At 27.8% G+C, this 23,137-nt stretch overlaps 2 protein-coding genes across 2 annotated transcripts; both read left to right on the top strand.

The window, feature by feature from the left end:
• The first annotated feature begins 10,376 nt into the window (after nt 1-10,376).
• On the top strand, nt 10,377-13,150 carry LOC125826107 (aspartyl protease family protein At5g10770-like). The gene is made up of 2 exons (XM_049505412.1): nt 10,377-10,593; nt 11,837-13,150. Exons 1-2 carry the CDS (start codon nt 10,437-10,439, stop codon nt 13,000-13,002), a joined length of 1,323 nt encoding a protein of 440 aa, XP_049361369.1. The 5' UTR covers nt 10,377-10,436; the 3' UTR covers nt 13,003-13,150.
• A 5,976-nt stretch (nt 13,151-19,126) lies between these two features.
• LOC125826109 (aspartyl protease AED1-like) lies at nt 19,127-21,419 on the top strand. Its single transcript, XM_049505414.1, has 2 exons — nt 19,127-19,311; nt 20,147-21,419. Exons 1-2 carry the CDS (start codon nt 19,167-19,169, stop codon nt 21,301-21,303), a joined length of 1,302 nt encoding a protein of 433 aa, XP_049361371.1. The 5' UTR covers nt 19,127-19,166; the 3' UTR covers nt 21,304-21,419.
• The last annotated feature ends 1,718 nt before the right edge of the window (nt 21,420-23,137 follow it).

The raw sequence follows: 23,137 nt of genomic DNA, 5'->3' as shown, positions 1-23,137 counted from the left end.
ATAGTTGAGTGACCATCTGAGGTACTAACTCTAGATTAGGGGGGCTTTTGACCATTTTCTCTATATATTTTTCTGAATTTTTTTTGGGGGGAAGCAGAATTAACTGTTACCCTTATTTTGAAACTGAAATCACATCCGCGTTCATTTTTAATTGTCATATTTTTCTTTTTTTAGAGTCAAACTTAAAAAACTGTGATTGACATTTTACGATATATCTTTTCATCATATTGATATGCAAAAAATTGCAATTTCTAATATTTTTCGCATAGTATTTGAATATCTAAATTTTTTGTTTAAAATATCAAATTAATGTAATTCTAATTTAACTTCGAGAATTAGTCAAATTAACTTTTCGAAAAGCGTAACATGATAAATAAAAAATAAACGGAAGGAATATATACTTACTGGAAAAAGCTGAAATCACATACAACCATCAAAATAGAATCGATTAGCGAGAATATGAGATGCACAATAAAGTTAACGATGAGATGGAAATTTGGAGATAGGCTTTAGAATTTGAAGACTCAAAATTATATTGGACTAAAATAAAATATTTAAAGTACAAATTCAATGACATAAATATGAATGTAAAGATGGAGAGAGTGACATTGAGATGATTTTAGCATGTGAAGAGTAACGACATAGATGTGTCAGTTAAGAGGCATGAGATCAGGTTGGAGGTAATAGGAGTTAGGAAAGACAGAGCGGTAGGACGAAAAAGAACTAACAGGTGATTAGAAATAACATAACACAATTTCAGCTTACTACGTACAGGAACCTAGATAGAAAAATTTGAAGATTGATGATTAAAATTGAAGGTTAGTTAGTAATCGTGTGTTGTCATACTTAACGTGGAATGACATGAGTTATTTGATAGTTGCATAGTCTCTGTTGCTTCAATATATAATATTATACGTTATGCGTTAGTTACTTTATACCTTTTTATTTTATTGTCATGCTATTCTTGCAATCTTGTTTCTATAAAAAAGCCAAAAGGCAATCAGAAACAATCGATTATGATATTTTTGTTTTGGTAAACGAAAGATAAATGTTTTTGTTTTGGTAAACGAAAGATAAATGTGTGTACACTCAAAACATCACCATTCTTTTTCACCTTATAAATTAAAAAAATAAATCAGATATACCTGAAATTACAGTTCAATTTTTCATATATTCAGCCATGTATGTATGATTAAGGTACATTTGAACTGGAAAAAAAAAAGATCAACGGATTTGTTATATTTGATGTGTTTCTGATAAATCTATGATTGTGTTTTGTTCTTTATGATATATGAAAGTTCTATTCAAATTTAAACTTATTTAGAGTATATTTGAGTGTTGGGTTGTGTGTTGAATTGTTGAAATTCAAAAAATAAATTATTTATTTTTTGTTCAACTTGCTTGAAATTTCTGCTCGTTTTTACATGTATTCAATCATATTTGACTTAGGTGTAAGAATACACGAAAAGATTCAAACATACATGACGAAAGTTTAATTAGTTTTTACATGCGTCTAAATAAAAAATATTCAAAATTTTACCTTTGCAAGTCATATTAAATATCAGGCGAAAACTTCTGATGTATGAGCTTCACAGAATCACACTTTCAAACTCGAATATCTGAAATTATCAAATTCTAGACATGATTTTCTGACATTTTTTTTTAATAAAAAATAATAAACTTACCAATATATATATATATATATATATACTAAATAGCAACCTCAAAAGTAGATATTTACACACCCCTACCCCCACACACATGGATTGGTAAATTTCATAACATAATTCATTGAGGATTTGTCATGTGGGCAAGGCTTGGGCTTTATTGTTTTGGACATCACGTGGCTAATTGGACCTGGTTCAAGATGAATTTGGACCTCCACAAACCTGATCCAAGGAAGAGAGCTTCCATGGCAATCCCTTTTCTTGAATCCAAAAACATAAAGTTTAGGGGAAAAAAATACAAATTACACTAGTTTAAGGTCTAATTACGTAACCTTCACATTAAAAGGAAAAATCACTCCATATACACATTTAAGAGTAAATATTACGGGTTTTAAACTTACTTTTAAAAATTTATTGCTTATAATAGATTATTTACGGGCTATGACATATCAATTAAATTTAATTTAATTTTAAAATTAAATTATATTTATTTAATAAATTATTAATCTATTTATGGTTTTTTTATTAATTAATAATAGATAATTAATTTAATTCATTTTTTAAAAAACTAAAATTTTCAGTTACCCAATTTTAGAGATTTCCTTTCCTTGTTTACCGTTACCATCCCCAATCATCGATCACACCACCATCCCACACGTTTCTTCACTCCCACACGACTCAACCCACAACCCACTATCAAACTTTCTCCATTCTTTCTCATCTAGTCCAACGTCAAAACCGATTACCCATCTTACCCACGATTATTCATCATCATGTCTAAGAAACAAATTGAAAGTCCACGAAAGAGCCCCAGATTTGACGGGATTTCAACTGATGGTGCTGGCGCGATCAGCGAAAGTGAAGCTATTGGTACAGTTGCTAGCAAATTTGGTGGACCTCGGATAGCAAAAGAACATGTTCCGGATACCACCAATTATCCTACACCAATACCACCGACTAGAAAGTTGAAATAGTTGATTGCATCTTCTACTTTTTAAGAATTACATATTATTTTTTTTAACTTCTGGATAATTTTTTTCTGTTTACCTTTTGAATAATTCTTTTTTTGTTTAAGTATTTGATGATATATACTACAATATGTTATCAAAATAGTTGATTGCACCTTTTGATTCTCTTTTGAATGTTCTAAAAATTGTAACACTGTGTTTTTAATTATACACATGGTGACTGGCATGCACTAACCTATAATGTTTGGATATTATAAGTTCAGGACAAAAACATTATACAGACTTCATATAGTTCTGATACACTATTTTTTAAAGTAGCACTGTGTTTTTAATTTGTATAACGAATGGATGAAACGTGTATGAAATACATTTTATATGCATATGTCTATGACTTCAATATTAAATGTTGGATATTTGTATTTAGTCATGGTATAATTTTTATAGTTGTATTTTGTCTTATTTTCGTTTGAATGAAATATGATTTATATATGTCCGTCAACAACTTAAATTAGTCACTAATATATACAATATCTTTAATATGGAACAAATTTTATCATTAACGATATGCAAGTTGTGTCATTAATGAATGAATAGTGTATACATAATAAATACTACATCTAACAATAAATTTGTATCATTATGCATTCTATATGATTACTGAATGAACAGTGTATGAGTGTGTTTCTATATGATTACTCATTAGTTGACACATGTATGAAATCTATTACTATGACTTTAATAATAAATGTTTAGACATTGTATTTAATCGTGGTATGATTTTTATATACAAATGTTATGAATTGTGTTTTCACATTTGTCTTATTTTCTCATGAATTAAATATGATTAATATATGTATGCCCAACCCTTAAACTAGTGTTGGAATGAATTACATAATTAACTTTTTATAATTATTACTAATATATACAATATACTTAATCTGGACCAATTTTTAGTAACAACTGTATGAATTTTGTGTACTTAATGAATGACTGTATATAAAAATTATACCACGATTAAATACAATGTCCAAACATTTAATATTAAGGTCATAGTAATAAATTTCATACACGTGTCAACTAATGAGTAATCATATAGAAACACACTCATACACTATTCATTCAGTAATCCTATAGAATGCATATTAAATATTTGGACATTGTATTTAATCGTGGTATGATTTTTATATACAAATATTATGAATTGTGTTTTCACATTTGTCTTAATTTATACACAATTCATTCATTAAGTACAAAAAATTCATACAGTTGTTACTAAAAATTGTTTTAAGCACTAAATTTATAACAGTATGCATTATGTATGATAACTGAATGAACAATGTATAAATAATAACCAGTACACTAAACACAAAATTATTATGTTTTATATCAAACCAAAACATTAATATAACCAACAAAAATAAAATAAAATTATATATAGTCTTAACAAATGAACATTCATTATTTTGCACAGGATAATTTGAACATGTCTTCCTGTTATGTCCAACTTGACGACATCTACTACAGGTAGCTTTTGACCTTTTGAATTTCACATCGGCAAACCCCTTCTATCGTTCAAGTTGTGGTCTTCCTACCGGTCTCTTTGGACCGGGTGACATCAATTTAGGCTCTGAAATATAACTTGATATATCCCATGTATTCATGCAAGGAATAGGTTCAACAGGGATGACATATGCATCATGAAAATTCTTCAGGCAATAAAAAGGAGAGCAGAATTTTGTTTCATGCAGTCTTTTGTATCTAAGAACTGTCATTCCATGCCCACATGGTATCTCATCATTTTGAAATCTTCCGCAACTACACATCTTGGTGTTTAAGTTTACTATGTACTTCTTTGGTCCATCAACAACAACATGCTTATCAACAGTTCATGATTATTTTAATACAAATTTCATACAACAAATATGTACATTTTTTTTACGAAAATACTTCATTAATGTCACGCAAATTTATACAAAAATGTCAACTATAAAATTTCAAAATTAACACAACCTTAAAACACTTATCATACAATTCGTCAAAATTTCAAAAAACTTTTTTTTTTCTTCAGATTACTGGACACGCTTTCATACAAATTTCATACTTTCTTAATATACATTTCATACATATATCATTAAGACAACTTATTTCATAACAACTTTCAAACTCACTTAATACACATTTCATACAACAAATAATCATACATTACAAATATCTATATCTTATCGTACCAAATAATTCATTTCTAACTCACTAATTACTTCAGAAATGACAACATCTAATATAACACACTAAAATTTATAATGTAATACCAACTTAAAACACTTGTTATACAATTCGTCAATAACTTTTTTTACATCTTACACATTTTCTTACAAACTTCTTTCCAATAATTCTATTAAATTCATTCATAAATATACAATTACTTTATACTTTAAGAAAAAAAAAACACAAAACAATCACAAAAACAGAAAATCATTAATATTATACATTTCACAACAGTTAACAAGTAATGATATCATCTTAAACATAGAGGCAATTTATAGTTTAATGATTTTTTTTTCATTTCAATGTAATTTAAAAACAAACACTAAACAATAATAAATACTAACCCGAAGGATCCCATCTTTCACCGTGTTTAATTAGAATTGATAAGTAGTTGTCCATCTCAATAAAATCAATTTTTTTCAATGAAAAAAACCTTCAATTACTCGATTCTGGTAATTTTTTAGGCTGAAGAATTAAGAGAGAGAAACGTTGAAGAAAAAAAGGATATGATCTGATTTTTTTATTTTATTTAACTAATTTTGAGTGAATTAAGGATAAAAAATATTGTTAATTGTTTGGATCCCTTATTTCATGTTAATCATTAATTATCTACAATAAGTTCAAATTAAATTACAGGCCACAATTTCAGTTTTTTACTTTATTATTTCTAATTTCGTTTTTTTTTTAATTTTCGTTTATCTTTTTATTTATTTTTAAGTTTTTTCCAATTAATAAAATCTTTTTTTTTTTGAATTAGTTATAACCTGAAATTTTTAATGATATAGCTTGGAAGTCTAAATCTACTGCTATAGCTTGAAAATAGTACTATAATATATGTCATATATGAAATTTACACTTTTCAAAAGAATCGTTCGTGTAAGATTTAGATCTCTGGATACATAGAGTTAAAATTAGGTGTAATGTATTTTAGATACACGGTATCCAATTGTGATTCATATGTGTATGAGATACACTGACTTTTCGCTCGTCTTTCTCTTATATTGTCCACACCTCTCCTCTCTTTCTCACCTCTCTCCCTCTCTTTCGTGCCTCTCTCTTATGTATTTGTATTCCAGAATGTATCAATCTAGTGATTCACATGTATCTGGGATACACTTACTCTCTCACTCGCCTCCCTTTTATCTTGCTCGTTCCTCTCCTCTCTCAATCACCGATCTCTCCCTATGTATCGATATTTCAGAATGTATCTGGTAGCAAAGTACACACACACACATATATATATATATATATATATATATATATATATATATATATATATATATATAAGTGTATCTTACTTAAAATCAGGTATGTGATTATTAATTAATGACACACTATATAATTATTTCATACTATAAAAAAGATTATTAAATATGATAGAAATGTTCATATAAATAAATTACTTTTCCAAAATTTTATATCGAAGTATTCACATTCAATTTGAATGGCTCGAAAAATCATCCTTACTACTACTAGACTTTAATTTCTATGATTTCTTAGAGGTCTTGGTTTACATGTTAGTTAGTGGAGTTTATAATGAACTTTTGCCTGCATGAAACAATAATGTAAGATTTTTATTTTAAGCATGAATTACTTATTTTAAGATTTTTTGTCCTTTAATGTTTTAATTCCCGTACTGTAAATATACACATCCTCACATTATATTTTAGAGACTTATACTTTACGTCCTATAAATAATACATAATTTTTTACATAACATAATATAAATATTATTTAATGCCGTCAATAGAATGTTGCGTCTATTATATTTTTTGGTTATACCACCAACCAAAGGCGACATAAATTATAGTGAAACTATTTATCTGATATCTCTACACAAATATAATATTATCATATGAAATTTTTTTAGATATTATTTTTCATTTTTTTCATATTCGATTGGTCAAATATTTTCTCTAGGGAACAAGCTCTTTAAAAATGACCCTCTTATTCAAAGTACGAAAAACAAGCTTTACTAGTCATATTCCAGATTAATGTATTATTATGCGGTAATTAGTAACGTGAGATATTATTTATCAAAGATAAAATAATAAAACAAGACAAATGTCCTTCTCCGGAGCTCTTCTGCCAAAATCCTTCAAAAAAGTTAAGGTTAAAATTGAAAACACAAATACAAATTTGTCGAGGGTGCAACAAATTACATATTTTATATCAAACCCTATAATTTCATTTTTAACTCAATAAACTAATCTATCAATAAAAATATATCAACAAAGTAATCCTACTTATAATTCTGACATAATAATCCTATTGTAATTGTTTCACAAACCAAACAACCTGACCCATTAAAAACTTCTTCTCAATGCAATGCAAAGATTTTTTAACTCAAAACTATGGTCTAGGAAAGAAATGGACAGCTTTTTCCCCCCATCAGGTGTTGCCGTGTCGGGAGCCTACATTAGAGCTTCGATTAAATTCAGATCGTGCACTGCAGGTAGGGCTGTGCTTTGATTTTTCGATTTGGTTTTGTACTATTCAGTTTAGATTTTTCGATTTTTGATTTTGAAGAAGTGTAACCCAATCCGAATCAAAATAAATTTGATTCAGTTTGTTTTTTTTCAATTTGGTTACTCGAATATGCAATAGTTAGAAACATAATCAAAGTTATGTTTGCAATTGAATATATCTATATATAAATCACAAGTAAAACGTAAAACACAATATTTAAGAGTATATCAATTATAGATGTCCAAACAAAAAACATAAACTAAAGCATAATGAAAGACAATAACAAACTCTCTCTCTCTATATATATATATACCATACTAAAAAATCTAACAATGTAAATTATTAATTCAAAACCAAACCAAGAAACAAAAAATAAAAACAATCCAAATTAGAATTTTGTTTGATTTGGTTTGATTTTTTGGTTTAATCCAAATAGTGCACATCCCTAACTGCAAGGCCCAATCACTCCCAAAATATTTTTTTCATATCTAAAACTCGTACTCAAAACTTTTCATTAAAGATAAAATAGTCTCACCAAGACCACAAATACACCCTATGTTAGTTAAGGACAACTTTGTATGGTCTAGGAAAGAAAAGGACATAAAATAATATGTGGAATAGTAAAGGGGAAAATTCCACCATAAAAATAGACGTATCTTCTGGTTTCAATAAAAGACTTGGACTATTACTAGCCATTGACCTGGTCTTCACTCTTCAATTATAATTGGGTCGTCAAAATTAAAAGTTACATAGTAAGAACATTATGATATTTAATTAATTATTTATTTTCCTGTCTCTGTAAATATCCATGTAAATAAAACTTAATTTACGTGGTTATGTCGAGGATTAATCATAAATAGTTCTCTTCTTATTTCGGTAATATATTCGAAGTTCCATTTTTTTTTTTAATCTTAGAAAGATTACAGTGTTACTAATTTTGAATCGTTATGTATTTGATGATGAAAACAACGATAAGGATGTGTTCGTTACAAAGAAAAATATTCTATAGAAAAATTTGTAAATTTCTTACTTATTTTCTTGTGTTTGATACATAAATAAAAATTATTATTGTAAAAATATTCATAGAAGGATGATTTTTCACAAATGGCATTTTTAAGGCAGATCATTATAATAGATGATTTTTCACAAATGGCCTTTTTAAGGCAGATCATTATCTAACTTTTAGCGACAATAAATATCTAGATTAACAAAAAGTGTTAAAATTTTTACCGATACTAGTTAATTGTTATTGAATTTAATGTCGCTATACACTTTAGGACATTTACAAAGTGTTAATTTTTTTTAAAAAAATAACATATTTAGTGACAATTAAGCTATTATCGTTAATTAATTATCGTTATTACCCATTTATACTATATGACACCAACTCCATGATATCGATATTGAAGTAGAATATAAATCTTTTACTGAACTATAGTTCAGTTTCTTATTGAATTTGTGTGAATTTAACCTTACAGAAAACTTTAGACCATGGCGTAAAGTTTACATCACTAATTTTTTTTTTATACCCTCCCTAGGAGCTTCCACCCCTTTTACTTTCTTGGTGACTCGAACTCGCAACCTTCGGGTTGGAAGTGAGGATGCTTACCATTCGAGCAATTCCCTCTCGTAACTAAAAAATGTTTTTGATGCAGTGCCGAGTGCGTACATCTTATCTATCTATATAACTAAATTGGTTATCACATTGTAAAAAAAAAAAAAGTAAAATAATTTTAAAAAAATATGTGTCATGTACTAAATACTCCATCAAGTTTTCAAAAAATATGGGGTGAACTTTTTCAATGTAATAAAATGGCAAATTTCCACCTCGAAATTAGATGAATATTCTGATTTCAGCGACCTTTTGAACAGTAAAGAGAGACCCCATTGATTTGGGATTTGGACTACTAGTGGACTGACCTGGTCTTACATTTTAATTGGTAAAAGTCCTCCACTCTACTCTATCACTTGATGGATACAATTTATGTAATATGAATATTTTCAATATTTATTTTCCATTTGTCAATATGCTTCAGCCTTGTAATTAAAAATAAACAAAATATTATCACTATATCAAAATAATTGTTAGTTGTAATTAATTAACGATAATAGCTTAGTACTAAAAATATCTTTTTAGCGTCATTTAACATTCTTTGTAAATGTCTCTAAAGTCTATAGCGACACTGGATCAAATGACAATAAACGAATGTCGGTAAAGACTTTATCATTCTTTGTTAATGTGTATATTCTTTTTTGGTAAGTGTTAATGTATATATTTATCGATGGTAAAAATTGTTTTTTGTTGTAATGTATATAAAGAGTTAATTTTTTTATGTAGTGAACACTTAAGAATAAAAGTAAATGTTTTTTTTCAAAATCTGAATTGAAAATATCTGATAAAAAAATACTTTAACATATATTCATGTACTCATTTGAAATGATTCATAATTCAAATATTATAAAATTTACTGATAAATTTTAAAAAATTGAATATATATTAAGACAAGTTATTTTGAATGATAAACCTCATATTTGATAAATATAGCGTCCAAATTTTTTAGTAGTCTTCAAATGAAGTTCTTCTCCTCTCCTCACCGTGAAAATAATTGAAAGATTGGTCAATAACGGGTGACAAAAAATTGAAAAACATTAAAAGAGAGAAAAAAAAGAAAGAAAATATCTCATTTGTCTTAATTTATGTGACATTTTTTAAATTTGGAGAATAAAGTAAATTTTTGTTTGATCACGATTTTTTTCATTTATTTTATAAATATATCGAATAATCAACTACATTGTAACTTATACTATTAAAAAGTTCATGTCTAAATTTCACGTTCAATTTTTAAAAGAAAATTGACTTTCAAAATCTGAACGGTACTACCTAAATTATAACCAAGGGAATAATGGCAAAGACTTGAAGTCGTCTCCTATATCATTGACCTCTTCTCCTTTGTTTCAACTCTAGTAATATAAATAGTGGGTATGATCAATGTTATTATAATAAATTAAAGGAGTGAAGAAGCACAACACATAACAAAAAACAAATTTGTGTTTTGAGATTCATTTTATGGCTTTGATCAATAAACTTATTTTCTTTTTGGTGTATTTTGGTTATGACCAAATACTGCCTATTCTTGGAGAAAATCACTTAGCACCACCACATTATAAGGTGGTTAATATCAGCTCGTTGCTACCAAAACCATACTGCCAGGAGTCTACCTCAGGTAAAATAATCTCTATTTACACTCTTAATTTTGACAACTCTTACCTACTGCTAGCAACAACAGAGACAAATTTAGAATTTTGAGAATATGGAGTATATCACTAAAAAAAAGAAGGGAAAGTATACTTATTCGATTTGAAGTCCTTTATGCAAATAACTCAACTTTTAATTAAGTGTACTATTTAGTGTTATTTTTAGTTCGTTTAGAAAAAAATTTGTCTTCTTTTCTAGTTTGACAGTTTCTTAGTTCTAGCTTCCACGTGTTTATTTAAGACTACAATTCAATTTTTTTGATATATTATATGTATTTTTAGTTTAAGACTACAATATTCTAAAGTCTTATTTGATTTTCTAAATTTTGTGTCTAAGTCAAAAATGTCATTGAACAAAAATGCTTACAGTTAATAGTTTAATTTTAAAATATCATTGTTGTTGGTAATATGGTATGACCATTCCCTTATTATTAGTTAATAGGTCAAAAATGTTCTTTTCTGAATAAATATATTATTCCTTTTCTTTTTAAACACTTTCTTTTCTTAATAATAACTTTTTTTTATTAGCAAATGCTTATCCAATTTCAATTCGAAAAATATTAAGAAATACAAACATCTTCTATTTTTTGAATTTATTTTGCGCTATCAAAATGAAATTAGTGATTGAATTACTATAATTCTTATATATATGACATATATTATCGATTAAAAATGTATATGTACTTATTCTATTTTAACTAATAAAATGAGATTAAGAAGAAGAAAAAGATTATTTCCTACTTATTTTATTAGTTAAAGTGACTCTAAAAAAAGAGATAAGGATAGAGTTCTTTAAAAATATTCTTATTAGAAATAAAATGTATATTTTTTAAAAAGAAATAATATATTTTTGACCCATTAAGTAATAACATGAGTATTTTTGGGCAAAACTAGTCACCGTAGAAGTATTTTTGAATTGAGCTATAGACTACAAAAGCATTTATAGACTAAACGATTAACTGAGGTGTTATTTAATTTCACATAATTTCAAAGACATTTTTTTTTTAATCCTTTTCTGTTATTTTTTATTATTTTGGGTTATTTGTCTTTACTAGTACTTTACCACTATGTAGGTTGTATTATTGATTTTTTTAAATCTTTTATCATTCAATTTTTCAATCCAAATTATCCAATTGTATTCTCTTTTTTACCCTTGCATAAATTCACCTATTGGCTATTTCACTTTTTTTCATCTATTGAATTTGCTTATAGGTCCAGCAATCGGATCTCAGAAATTGAAAATCGTATCAAGACATGGACCATGCTTTCCAAATGCTAAAACTCCATCATCCGATTCCGAGCAACTTATGAATTGGGATGAAGTTAGAGTTCGTTCAATCAACAAAAAACCTAAAAAACTTCCATCTGATCATAGTAATTATGATTATGGAGGCTATACTGTAAACATAGGTCTTGGCACACCTCGACAAGACTTCTCCTTAATGTTTGATACTGGTAGCCCAGCGACTTGGGTGCGTTGCAAGTCCTGCACCAAAGGTTGCAAATCAAACAATCATCTATATGATCCTTCAATATCATCGACACATACAAATAATAAAAGCGGGTGCAATGGTTTATTCAGTGTTAGTTATCGTGATTATTCGTCTATAGAAGGCATTTGGGGATGTGATACTTTAACCGGTGATGATCGTGATATTAGTCAAATACAGAATTTTCGATTTGTTTGTGGCCAAAATTTGAAAGGTGGCTTCGATGGAATGGATGGAATACTTGGACTTGGCAAAGGAGATTCCTCTGTAATGTCTCAAATTCCTTCAATGCAAATGTTCAGCTATTTTATCCCAATAACAAGTAGCCGTATGGGAAATTTATTTTTTGGGAACGAAGTGATGGATCGATCTAACGATTGTTCAATTACTCAATTTACAGCGTTGGTAGATGGGCAATGTAAAGAATGCTACTATGTTGATCTAATTGGTATAAGCGTAGCTGGAAATAAACTGAATGTATCTTCGAGAATATTAACTTCTGGAGAGACAATTATAGACAGTGGAACTGTGATTACGCAATTGCCAGAAGATGTATATTCTGCGCTTCGTGATGCATTTAGACAGTCCATGTTGGGATATACATTGTTAGAAAAGGCAGATAAGTTAATGGACACTTGCTACAGAGTAAAGACACCTTTTACTATACCAGAGATTAAATTCCATTTTGGAAAAGAAAATACTATTGATGTGAGTTTGTCAGAATCAGGAACTCTGTGGACTCAAACAGAATCAAAAGTGTGTTTGGCTTTTACTTCAGCAAAGGATAATCTCTCCATTATTGGTAGCGTTCAACAACGTGGAATGAATGTGATTTATGATTTGAAAGAGAAAAGAATTGGATTTGGCACCAATTGTCCAACATACTGATCACAGCCACAGCCACAGCCAATTTTCGTTTTTTCATGTAATCCTTTTTAATTGTTACTACTTGTTTTTATATAATAAAATAATAATAATAATAATAGAAATGTAATTAAGCAACTTGTGATGACTATTTGTTGTTATATATATATTGAGAGAGAGATTGAGTTTTTTTTGTTTGGTACCAAGGAAAATGTTTTCTAGTAAAGTAAGTGAGTTTCTTATTTATTTTCTAGTGTTTGGTATGCAAGTAAAAATATATTATCCTAAGAGCATTTATATGTAATGGAGATCGAATGGGTCGGGGTAGGATTGTCAAGCTTGGAAGGTCACTTAGGTCGAAATTTTTTAAATTATTGATCAAATAATGGTAATTCAGATTTTTTTTAGAATAAGTTGACCGAAAATTTGAATAAAAAACTATCGATTTATGTAAAACTATTTTAAATAATAAGGTTGATTTATCTATTTCCCTAATTTTGACGCTAAAATAACCTATCGAGTCTATTCTATAAAATTTCACTAATAGAATTTTCAGTTTCTTTTACAAATTTTAGACCGTAATTTAAATTTAAGTTTCTAAATTTGTGTGAATTCAACATTTCGCATCACTTTGAACTAGGAGTGTACATGGCCGGGTTGGTTAGGGTTTTTCAATTATCAAACCAAATCATTTGTGTCTTATTTTAAAATTTATAAACCAAACCAAACCAATAAAACTCAGGTTTTTTCGAGTTTTTCGGTTTTTCGGGTTTTTCCGGTAAAGTATTCATACAAACATATAATTTACTTGTATTTCAAATATTTCTTTAGTCCTACCAAAATACAACTATTTAAGATGTTTCTTAAAAATATAACACAATATGATATGATTAATGACACTAAAATATCCAACAAAAATAATAATAATGAAATCGTGTAAAACAAATATTGCAAATTGACAAGTCATAATGAAAATGATCATAATTTAAAAGTACTAAATCATGCTAAAATTAAATTTAATAAGTATTAGTTACATGACTAAATATTAAAGGAAATTAAAATTAGATTATATATTTTAATTGTCTAAATCAATGTGAAACTAAAGAACAAATATTCAATATTATTGTCATTCTTAGTGTTGAATTGATTTTCTTTTTGCATGAGTATTAATTTGATTTTGATTTAAGCTTTATTATAATATAATCTTTATTGGCCCATTCATAATTCTAAGTTTCAAACTTGAAATAATATATTAAAAGATAAAAACTATGAAAAAGTATAAGAAATATTTAAAAATTATATCAAAGTAAATATTTTTATGTATAAAATAAAATTTTAAAATTATATATATAATATCGGGTTGGTTTGTTTTAGTTAAAACCAAACCAACCCAAATATAGTCGGGTTTTTTTTTCAAAACCAAACCACTAGTTGGTTTTTTTTTTCCAGGTTGACTCAATTTGCGGTTTGGTTCGATTTTCTATTCGATTTTATACACCCCTACTTTGAACCAAGACCTACACTTTAATTTAACCATACTTTTTTTTATAGGTACTTCGGTTTTATTATAGCTTTAAACCATAGGTATAAAGTATTTAATTTGCTCACTACATATTTGAGTTAATTCCCTAAATGGTCACTGAAGTTTAGGGAATTGCCCTAAATATCATTTATGTTTCATTTAGGATCAAAATATCACTCAACTATCACTATTTTCCTCCAAATATACTTAAGACTTTAAAAGTTTCACTCTCTCCTAGTTGGCATGCCATGTTTTTGAAGTTTTTTCTATTAAGAGTAGACTTATTTAATTCATCAAACTCATTTAACTAAAATAATGATCTTATTATTTTCTAAAAAGTATATATTAGTTTATTAGGAAGAGTTTTCATGCTTAAGAATCTTTTATCATAATTAATTTTTTATTTTTTATGCTATGAAGAATAGTTTTTTAAAACTTACTATAATGTCTTCAATTTTGAGTACTTATAAACACATATATTAAAAAAATATTGATATGTAAATCACTCATGAATGTCAACTTACATCAATTAATCATATATTATATAATGGATCAATAATATTAAAGTTTAATTAACTATTAAAAAATAATTAATTGGGTACTTTGAAATCCATACTTACAATATCTTTTTTTTGAAAGAAAATAGAAAGTGAATAATATTTAGATTAGAAAATAAAATTTGATTTTTATTTATCAGTATATTAATCTCATATAATATGTATATTATTGAATTAAAACAGACAATTCAATTAATTATTACTTGTATTTCATGAATTTGGGATGAGATAAGAATATATATTGATGTTTAATTGTATGATAAGTTAAAATATAATATAATACAACAATAAAAGAATAAAAAAAAAAATTAAATAAAAAAAAGTTAAATAATAATTTTCTCTTTCTTACTAACTTTTTTGTCAACCTTACAAATTTATTTGAATATTTTTATAAAAAAAAAATTGCTTAAAATTTTCAAATAATTTACTTAGGGATTTTGAAAATTATCAAGTAATTATTGCACACAAAGTTTTTTTCATTGAATTTTGTTTGGTAAAAAAATATAAGGAATTAGTTTTTAATTTTTTTTTATAATCTTCATAAATTCTCATGTAATTTATATATTTATTTTTTAGAGACGTAAGTTTGATGAATTAAATAGGTCTATTATTTTTTAAATGATGATTTAATAACATGATATATCAACTAGAATAGAAGGAGACTTTTAGATATTTAATATTTATTTATTTTTTGGATAAAAAATAGTAATAATATTATTCACTTTCTATTTTTTTCAAGAAAAAAAATATTGTAAGCATAAATTTCAAAATACATAATTGATTTTACTGTAATAGTTAATTGACATTTAATATTATTGATTCATTATAAAATTTATGATTAATTGATGTAAGTTAGCATTCATGAGTGATTTGTATATCGATTTTTTTTGAATGTATATGTTTATAAGTATTCAAAATTGATGATATTATAATACGTTTTAAAAACTTATTCTTCATAACATAAAAAAAATAAAAGTTTAATTAGAATAAAAGATTATGTAAGTATGAGATTTATTCTTAATAAACTAGTATATATATTTATTTTTTAAAAAATGATATGATTATTATTTTAGTTAAATGGGTTTAATGAATCAAATTAGTTTATTATTAAAAAAAAGACTTTAATGACATGTCATGCCAACTAGGAGAGAGTGAGGCTTTTGAAGTGTCAAGTATATTTGAACGAAAATAGTGATAGTTGAATGATATTTTGATCTTTTATGAAACATAAATGATATTTCATGACAATTTCCTAATTTTGGGTGACCATCTAGGGAATTGACTCCTACATATTTGCAGTGGAACTTCAGCTTAAATGTAACTAGTGCTAATTAACTAATTAAAATGTAAGCCTAATAGATACTTAAACAAGGGATCTAATATGAAGATAAACCAAATGAAAATCCTCCCACTCAGTGTATGGTGTGGTATAAAAAAAAAATCAAAGTTTTTCTGTCCGCTTGATTAGATATTTTGAGAAATATTTTCTTAAAGAAACTAAAATAAGTTCATAAAAATAAAAAAATAACTGGTGAGAGTAAGAAAATCGAATATCGTAAATAACATTTCAGATTAGTTGTCTCTCTTCCACCCCTAACACTATTGTTCCTGTAATCAAAATATAAAAAGAAACAAAAAAAATAACAACATTAAAGTTTTAAGCCCTCAGGCCACAGAAAAATGTGCTTCCACAATTATTCAAGTTTGGGATTAATTCCTTCCAAAATAGATTAATAAAACACTATCCTACTATTGCATTAATAGTGACAATCGAAATTGCAGAACTTTAGCGAATTCAACAAACGAAATTCGTCAAAATCGAGTAAGCGACAATAAGGGCAAAAGGGGAAACTCTCTTCTCAACTCTTTAATATCTAAGAGTGTTTCTATTTAAAAGCACAGAAAATCTCGCATTATACCTATTTTTTAAGACTTAACTTTTAAAGAAATTCGAACCCCTAAAATGACCTTATGTAAATGTGCAAATTTTCACCATGCATAAAATTATATAGATGTATATTTTGGTTCCAGTGACCTTAGCTTTCTGTAAGACAAAAGAGTGACCCCATTAATTTGGATTACTAGTGGACTGACTGACCTAGTTGTCTTCAATTTTAATTGGGTTAAATTAAAGGTACGTTCTCTACTAGCCTAACACTTGATGGAGACATTATGATATTTATTTCTCTATAAATTTTTCAATATGGTTAGCTTAATTGTGTTAAATATATATATTTTAGTGATAATTAACATTTTTTAGTAAATGTTTCTAACACTTATAACGACATTATATCCAATGACAATTAACTAATATCGCTAAAAGTTTGAACACTCTTTGTTAATGTCTATATTTATTGCCACTAAAAGTTAGTTTTTGTTACAGTTAAGGCTTATTGATAGAGAAGTTAGAGTTGATCAGGTTCAATCAATTAATGTCTCATGAAGGATATAACATAATCTTACCTTCTAATTGTTTTATTTTTGTTTCACAATTTGAGAGGTTCTTGATAAATAAGTGATAGAAATTTACCTAGTTAGAATCTTCATTGTACATCACAAATAATTTTTATTTGAAACTATTTAAAAATATTAGAAATCTTCCAAAAAAAAATCCCCATCTTGACAGCTATTGGTCAATAACGGGTTACAACAGCTAGAAGTATATAAACAAAAAAGAAAAAGGAAGAATGATCCAAAGATTTGGAGAATCTTAGCAAGACCGTTTCAAAAGGATTGGCGGTCGAAAGTAAAATTTTATAAAGAGGTTTCAGTTTTTTTGAGTTGATATATATATATTTATATATATATATATAAATTGAATAATAATAATAATAATAATAATAATAATAATAATATAGTTAGTGTAATTCTATAAGTGGGGTCTGAAAATGATAGAATGTACACACACTGTACACAATGCAAGTTTTCAATGCAAAAATATAGTAATATAAAGTTAGAATAATAAAACGTAACTCAAGAATTTGAGTAACTAATATAATGATATCGAAATAGTATTTCACTGAATTTGATAAATTGATATAATGAAATTGAAATAGTGTCAACTTGTTGCAGTGCTTAAAATTTGAAGAACACAATGAAAAGCAAATTCAATCATTTTGTAAAGGAAAAAAAGATAAATATACCCCCGAACTATCGTAAATGGTATGCAGATACCCTCCGTCATACTTTTGGGACATTGGTGCCCCTGCCGTTCAAAAACTAGAACATATATGCTCTTCACTCTAACACAAGACTAAATAGGGACACGTGGCACAATCTTATCCGTCGATAAATGTCGGATCAGTGGATAAGATTATGACACGTGTATGTCCATTAGTATAAAGGATATATATGCTCTAGTTTTTGAACGGCAGGGGCACCAATGTCCCAAAAGTATGACGGAAGGTATTTGCATACCATTTACGATAGTTTGAGGGTATATTTGTCCTTTTTCCCTTTTGTAAATAGACAACAATAGATTATGCATAATGTAAAATGTTTGATTGTTTGAGAGACTTCAAAAAGGGCAACTATAAGAGAATAAAAATAATGAAAGGAGAATGAAAAAGATAAATATAAAAATAATAATGTGGTTCATGTTAATTGTAATGATATAAATGAAGCAACAAATTAAAATAGATAATCATGTAAAAAATGATACTACAATTAGTTGAAAAACTATTTCATTTCTCAATTATTACAACAATCTTCATATTAAATAAGGTGATTATACTTTCTACCCAAAAATTTCTTTTCAAAGTTAATAGTTAATGATATTTATATATATGTTGCCGCCGCAAGTCATTGCTTTAGTGACTTTATAGTCGAGCCATCTCTATATCTTAGTAGTTCAGTTGGTTGACAACTTAGCTTTCACCTTGTTAGTGATGGTTCGATTCTCCATTTTGTAATTTCTCTCATTTTCCCTGCCCCTAATTTTAGAAAAGAAAAAAAACTTTGAAGTCCTTAAGGCATTGACCTGTTCTCCTTTTAAAGTATATAAAATTGTGGTTGATCCTATAATAAACAAATTGAAGGAGTAAAAAAGCACAACAACACACAACACAAAAAAATATATTCTGTTTTGAATACTTTCATTCTACACATATATGGCTTGGATGTATAAACATATTCCTACAACATGCTTCTTTTTGGTCGTGTGTTACCTAACAATAAAAGTAGTGCCTATTCTTGGAGAAAAAGCACCTCACCCTCAGTTTCAAGTGGAACCAAAACCTAACTGCCAGAGCTCAGGTAATTAAAAAAATTCCATTTATATGTGTGTCATGGTTTAGAGTAGCCAACAAGTATCCGTCACTTTGTCATACCACTCATGCATAAAGCATAAGTGAGCTAGTCTATAATTTCATAATATGTTTATTATGGTGTGATTCGATATAATGGAGTTGAGGGTTCGCTCCGCGGCTCATGTATGCCTCGGGCGTAAATCAATGATTTTTCAAAAATTAATCGAATCGATTAGTCGATATTTTTTTTAAACAAGATTCGTATTGTCATGTTCAACTTCAGTATAAGAAAGATTGGTTGAACTTAGATCCATAAAAGGATAATCCGAAATTAATATAATATAAAATTCATAAAGATAATGCTCGAAACGAACCATTACACCCCTACCACCAGATATCACAAGTTTGGATAAATTAGTCTTTTATTGTAAAAAAAGGCGTAAGCAAACTACTTTTTAATTTACCTTTTTTCTATTTAAAAAAAATGGGGTAAGAGAAATTTAGAGAGGATTATAAGGTGCGGAATTGAACCCTTAATAATAAGATAAAAGTTCAGATAATCAACCAATTGAGTCGTAGTTTAAATAGTATTGAAAAAATGGCCAATTTTTAGTAACACTTAACCACCTCATAGGTATTGTTATTGACTTTTTTTTCATACTTGTTTTCTATCATTTTTGCTATCTAATTTTGTATCTCTTATTCACTTTTGTAGTTATGAGTTATGACCATGCAGCCCTCTTTCGAAACTTTTTAAATTTTGAATTTGTAGCAATATTTGCCTAATTCATCTATTGAGTTTGTTTCATGGTGCTTATGAAATTATTATGGTTCTTATATAGGTCCAATAATTGGATCGCAAAGAGTTTCAAATCCTTGTTCTCCAAATGCTAATTTGACGAAAACTGGCAAATCTGTAAACAAGAATCAAGCTAGAGTTCGTTCAATCAATAAGAAACAGAATCGCCATCATTATCGTTACACTCTTTCTGATAATGCATATGATCCTAATGCTGATTATGGATTGTTCACCGTAAAGATAAGTCTGGGCTCACCACAACAATATTATAGTTTAATTGTGGACACTGGTAGCCGTTGGACTTGGGTACGTTGTCGATTTTGCAGAGGAGGTTGCAGTTCAGACGATCCTCTGTATGATCCTTCAAAATCATTGTGCAAAGTTACATTATCGAACCCCTTCCATGTCAATTATGGTGATAACTCATATATATACGGCATTTGGGGATGTGATACTCTCAATATAGATGATGATCTTATTTCAATAATGAACTTTAAATTTGGTTGTGGCCTTGAAATCTTCGATGGCAATGGCGATAATTTTGTTAATGCAGCTGGAATTCTTGGACTTGGTAACGGAGACTCCTCTTTGGTATCTCAAGGTGGTGCATCAATGCAAGTGTTTAGCTATTTTGTCCCAGGAAATGGTGGTGGTGGTGCAGATCTACAATTTGGGGATAAAGCCAGAGAAAAATCTAATACTTGTACAAATCAATTTACACCAATGGTACAAGGGATCGATCAAGAGAAATACTTTATTGATTTAGTTGGTATAAGTGTAGCTGGAAACGAACTCAATGTTCCATTGACTGAATTAGGGACAATTATAGACAGTGGAACGACCATTACTCGATTGCCAGAAGTGGTATACTCTGCATTTCGTGATGCTGTTAGACAGTCCATGTCGAGTTATACATTATTAGATGAAATCGATGAGCTAATGGATACCTGCTACAGCTTAGAGGGATTAATCGAACCAATCGCGTTTCCAGAGATTATATTCCATTTTGGGCAAGAGAATACTATTGATGTGATTTTGACAAAGGAAGGAACAATATGGAGGAAAAATGGTACACTAAATTGTTTGGCTTTTGCTGCAGCAGAAAGCTATAGCATTATTGGTATTGTTCAACAGCGTGGATTCAATGTGCTTTATGATTTAGAAGGGAAAACAATTGGATTTGGCACTAACTGTACATGATTACTTGTATAATCGTTTTTAATGGTTCTTCTTGTTGTAGTATGTATTACTTGTTCCCAGGGTTTAAACTTACTCCAGCCCATGTTTGCATCAAGTTAATCAATAATTGTTTGTAATTTGTTTCTTGCCTCTCTCATTAAATTACTTAATTTTGATAAGTCGAAATAGTTAATTTGACGTGAATGTCCTGTGAAGATAAAATTTTACCCTCTCAAATTAGTGGCGGATTTAAAAATTTTAGCAAGAGGTTTAATATTTTCGAAGGATCGGAGTGAACAATAAAAAAAAAAAAAAAGGACGAATGAGCTCATAAAGAATGTATTAAAGTATCTTAAAAAAATCAAACAATATGTTAGATGACGCATTGCTTAACCGGATTCAAACCAACAACCAAGACCCCCTTGTAATTTATGTCTCTGCTTTCAGAACTCTTTCCTATCTTTGTGTTAGGAAATGTGGACTAACACAAATATATATACGGTCAAAACAGTAGACAAAAAATAGAAAAATAATGGCATTAAAATTTTTATGTGGAAATTCTTTTAAATTAGGGAAAAATCACGGGTCAAGAGTAGTAATTGATATTACTATAATAATAAATTTTTACATTGTGTAGTCATGAATACAATACTCAAATGACTACAACACACTCAAAAGAAATAATCATATTGATTTTCCATCTTATTAAAATATCGTTCACACTCTATTTTTCTTCACAAACTATTTTCTTGTATATTTTATGGGAACCTCACTTTGCTCTCTAAATAATTTTTCTCTCTATCTTGGTGTATATATTTTGAATTGGTGAGTTCATGGCCCTTTAATAGAGAATAGTGGTCTATGATGATGTAGGTAATGACATCAGTGACTAGAAGTGTTCATGATTCGGTTTGGATCAGTTATTGGTCAAAATCAAAACCAAACCAATACAATCCCTTTTTAAATTTCTAAAATCAAATCAAATCAAACCAAACGAAAAAGTTATTGTCAGTTTGGTTTAGTTTGCTCAATTTTTTTGGTTTTTTTATTTGAAAGTAATAAATTTGTTGAAAAAATAGACATCTTGATAGAAACAGATACACATATAGTACATGACAAGCCACATGAAAGCTATCGTGGATTCAATTAAGCACTAGAGTTATTATAATAAGAATAAAGTGATTCAATCTAGAAAATGTGTTACTATGTGATGTAAGGTAGGGTAAGTGCAGATAAAGTAATGAAATTTTTGTGGACTTGGTCTTAGGATTTTAATAGTTGGGTTAAAATTAAAGTGTTGGGCTTGAGAAAATGATAAAGTTAAAAACTTAAGCTACTTAAAATTTAACTAAATATTTATATTTTATTTATGAATAATATATAAATAATTATAAAAAATTTATATATAATTTCTCTGTTTGGTTTGGTTGTTTTTGCGATTTTTTTTAGTAAAATCAAAACTAAACCAAATAGTATCAATTTTCAAAATTTAAAACCAAACCTAACCAAACCACACCAAATGTCAATTATTTAATCGATTTAGTTCGGATTGCGGTTCAATTTAACTTTTTAACCATAACCATAAACAACCCTATCAGTGACCATAAGAAAATCAAACTTAGGTAGAATATTTCTTCTATGATTTATCTGCAAAGTAATACCAACTTTGACAGAGTTGCAAAAAAATCATGCAACAAATAAGGACCTGTTATAAAATGAAGTATAAAAACTAAGATAATAAGGAAGATGAGAAATAGTATGTGTAGTATTTTCTTTCACTTACTCTTGTCTTAGTTTTTAGACTTCATTTTATATCACGTTATCATCATGAGTCTCTTCATCTATGAGCATCTCC

This window comes from Solanum verrucosum, unplaced genomic scaffold (genome assembly GCF_900185275.1).
Source record: "Solanum verrucosum unplaced genomic scaffold, falcon-dt-bn FXZP01000060.1, whole genome shotgun sequence".
Lineage (NCBI taxonomy): Eukaryota > Viridiplantae > Streptophyta > Magnoliopsida > Solanales > Solanaceae > Solanum > Solanum verrucosum.
Note: the sequence above shows the minus strand (reverse complement) of the source record. Positions and strands in the feature narration are given on the sequence as shown.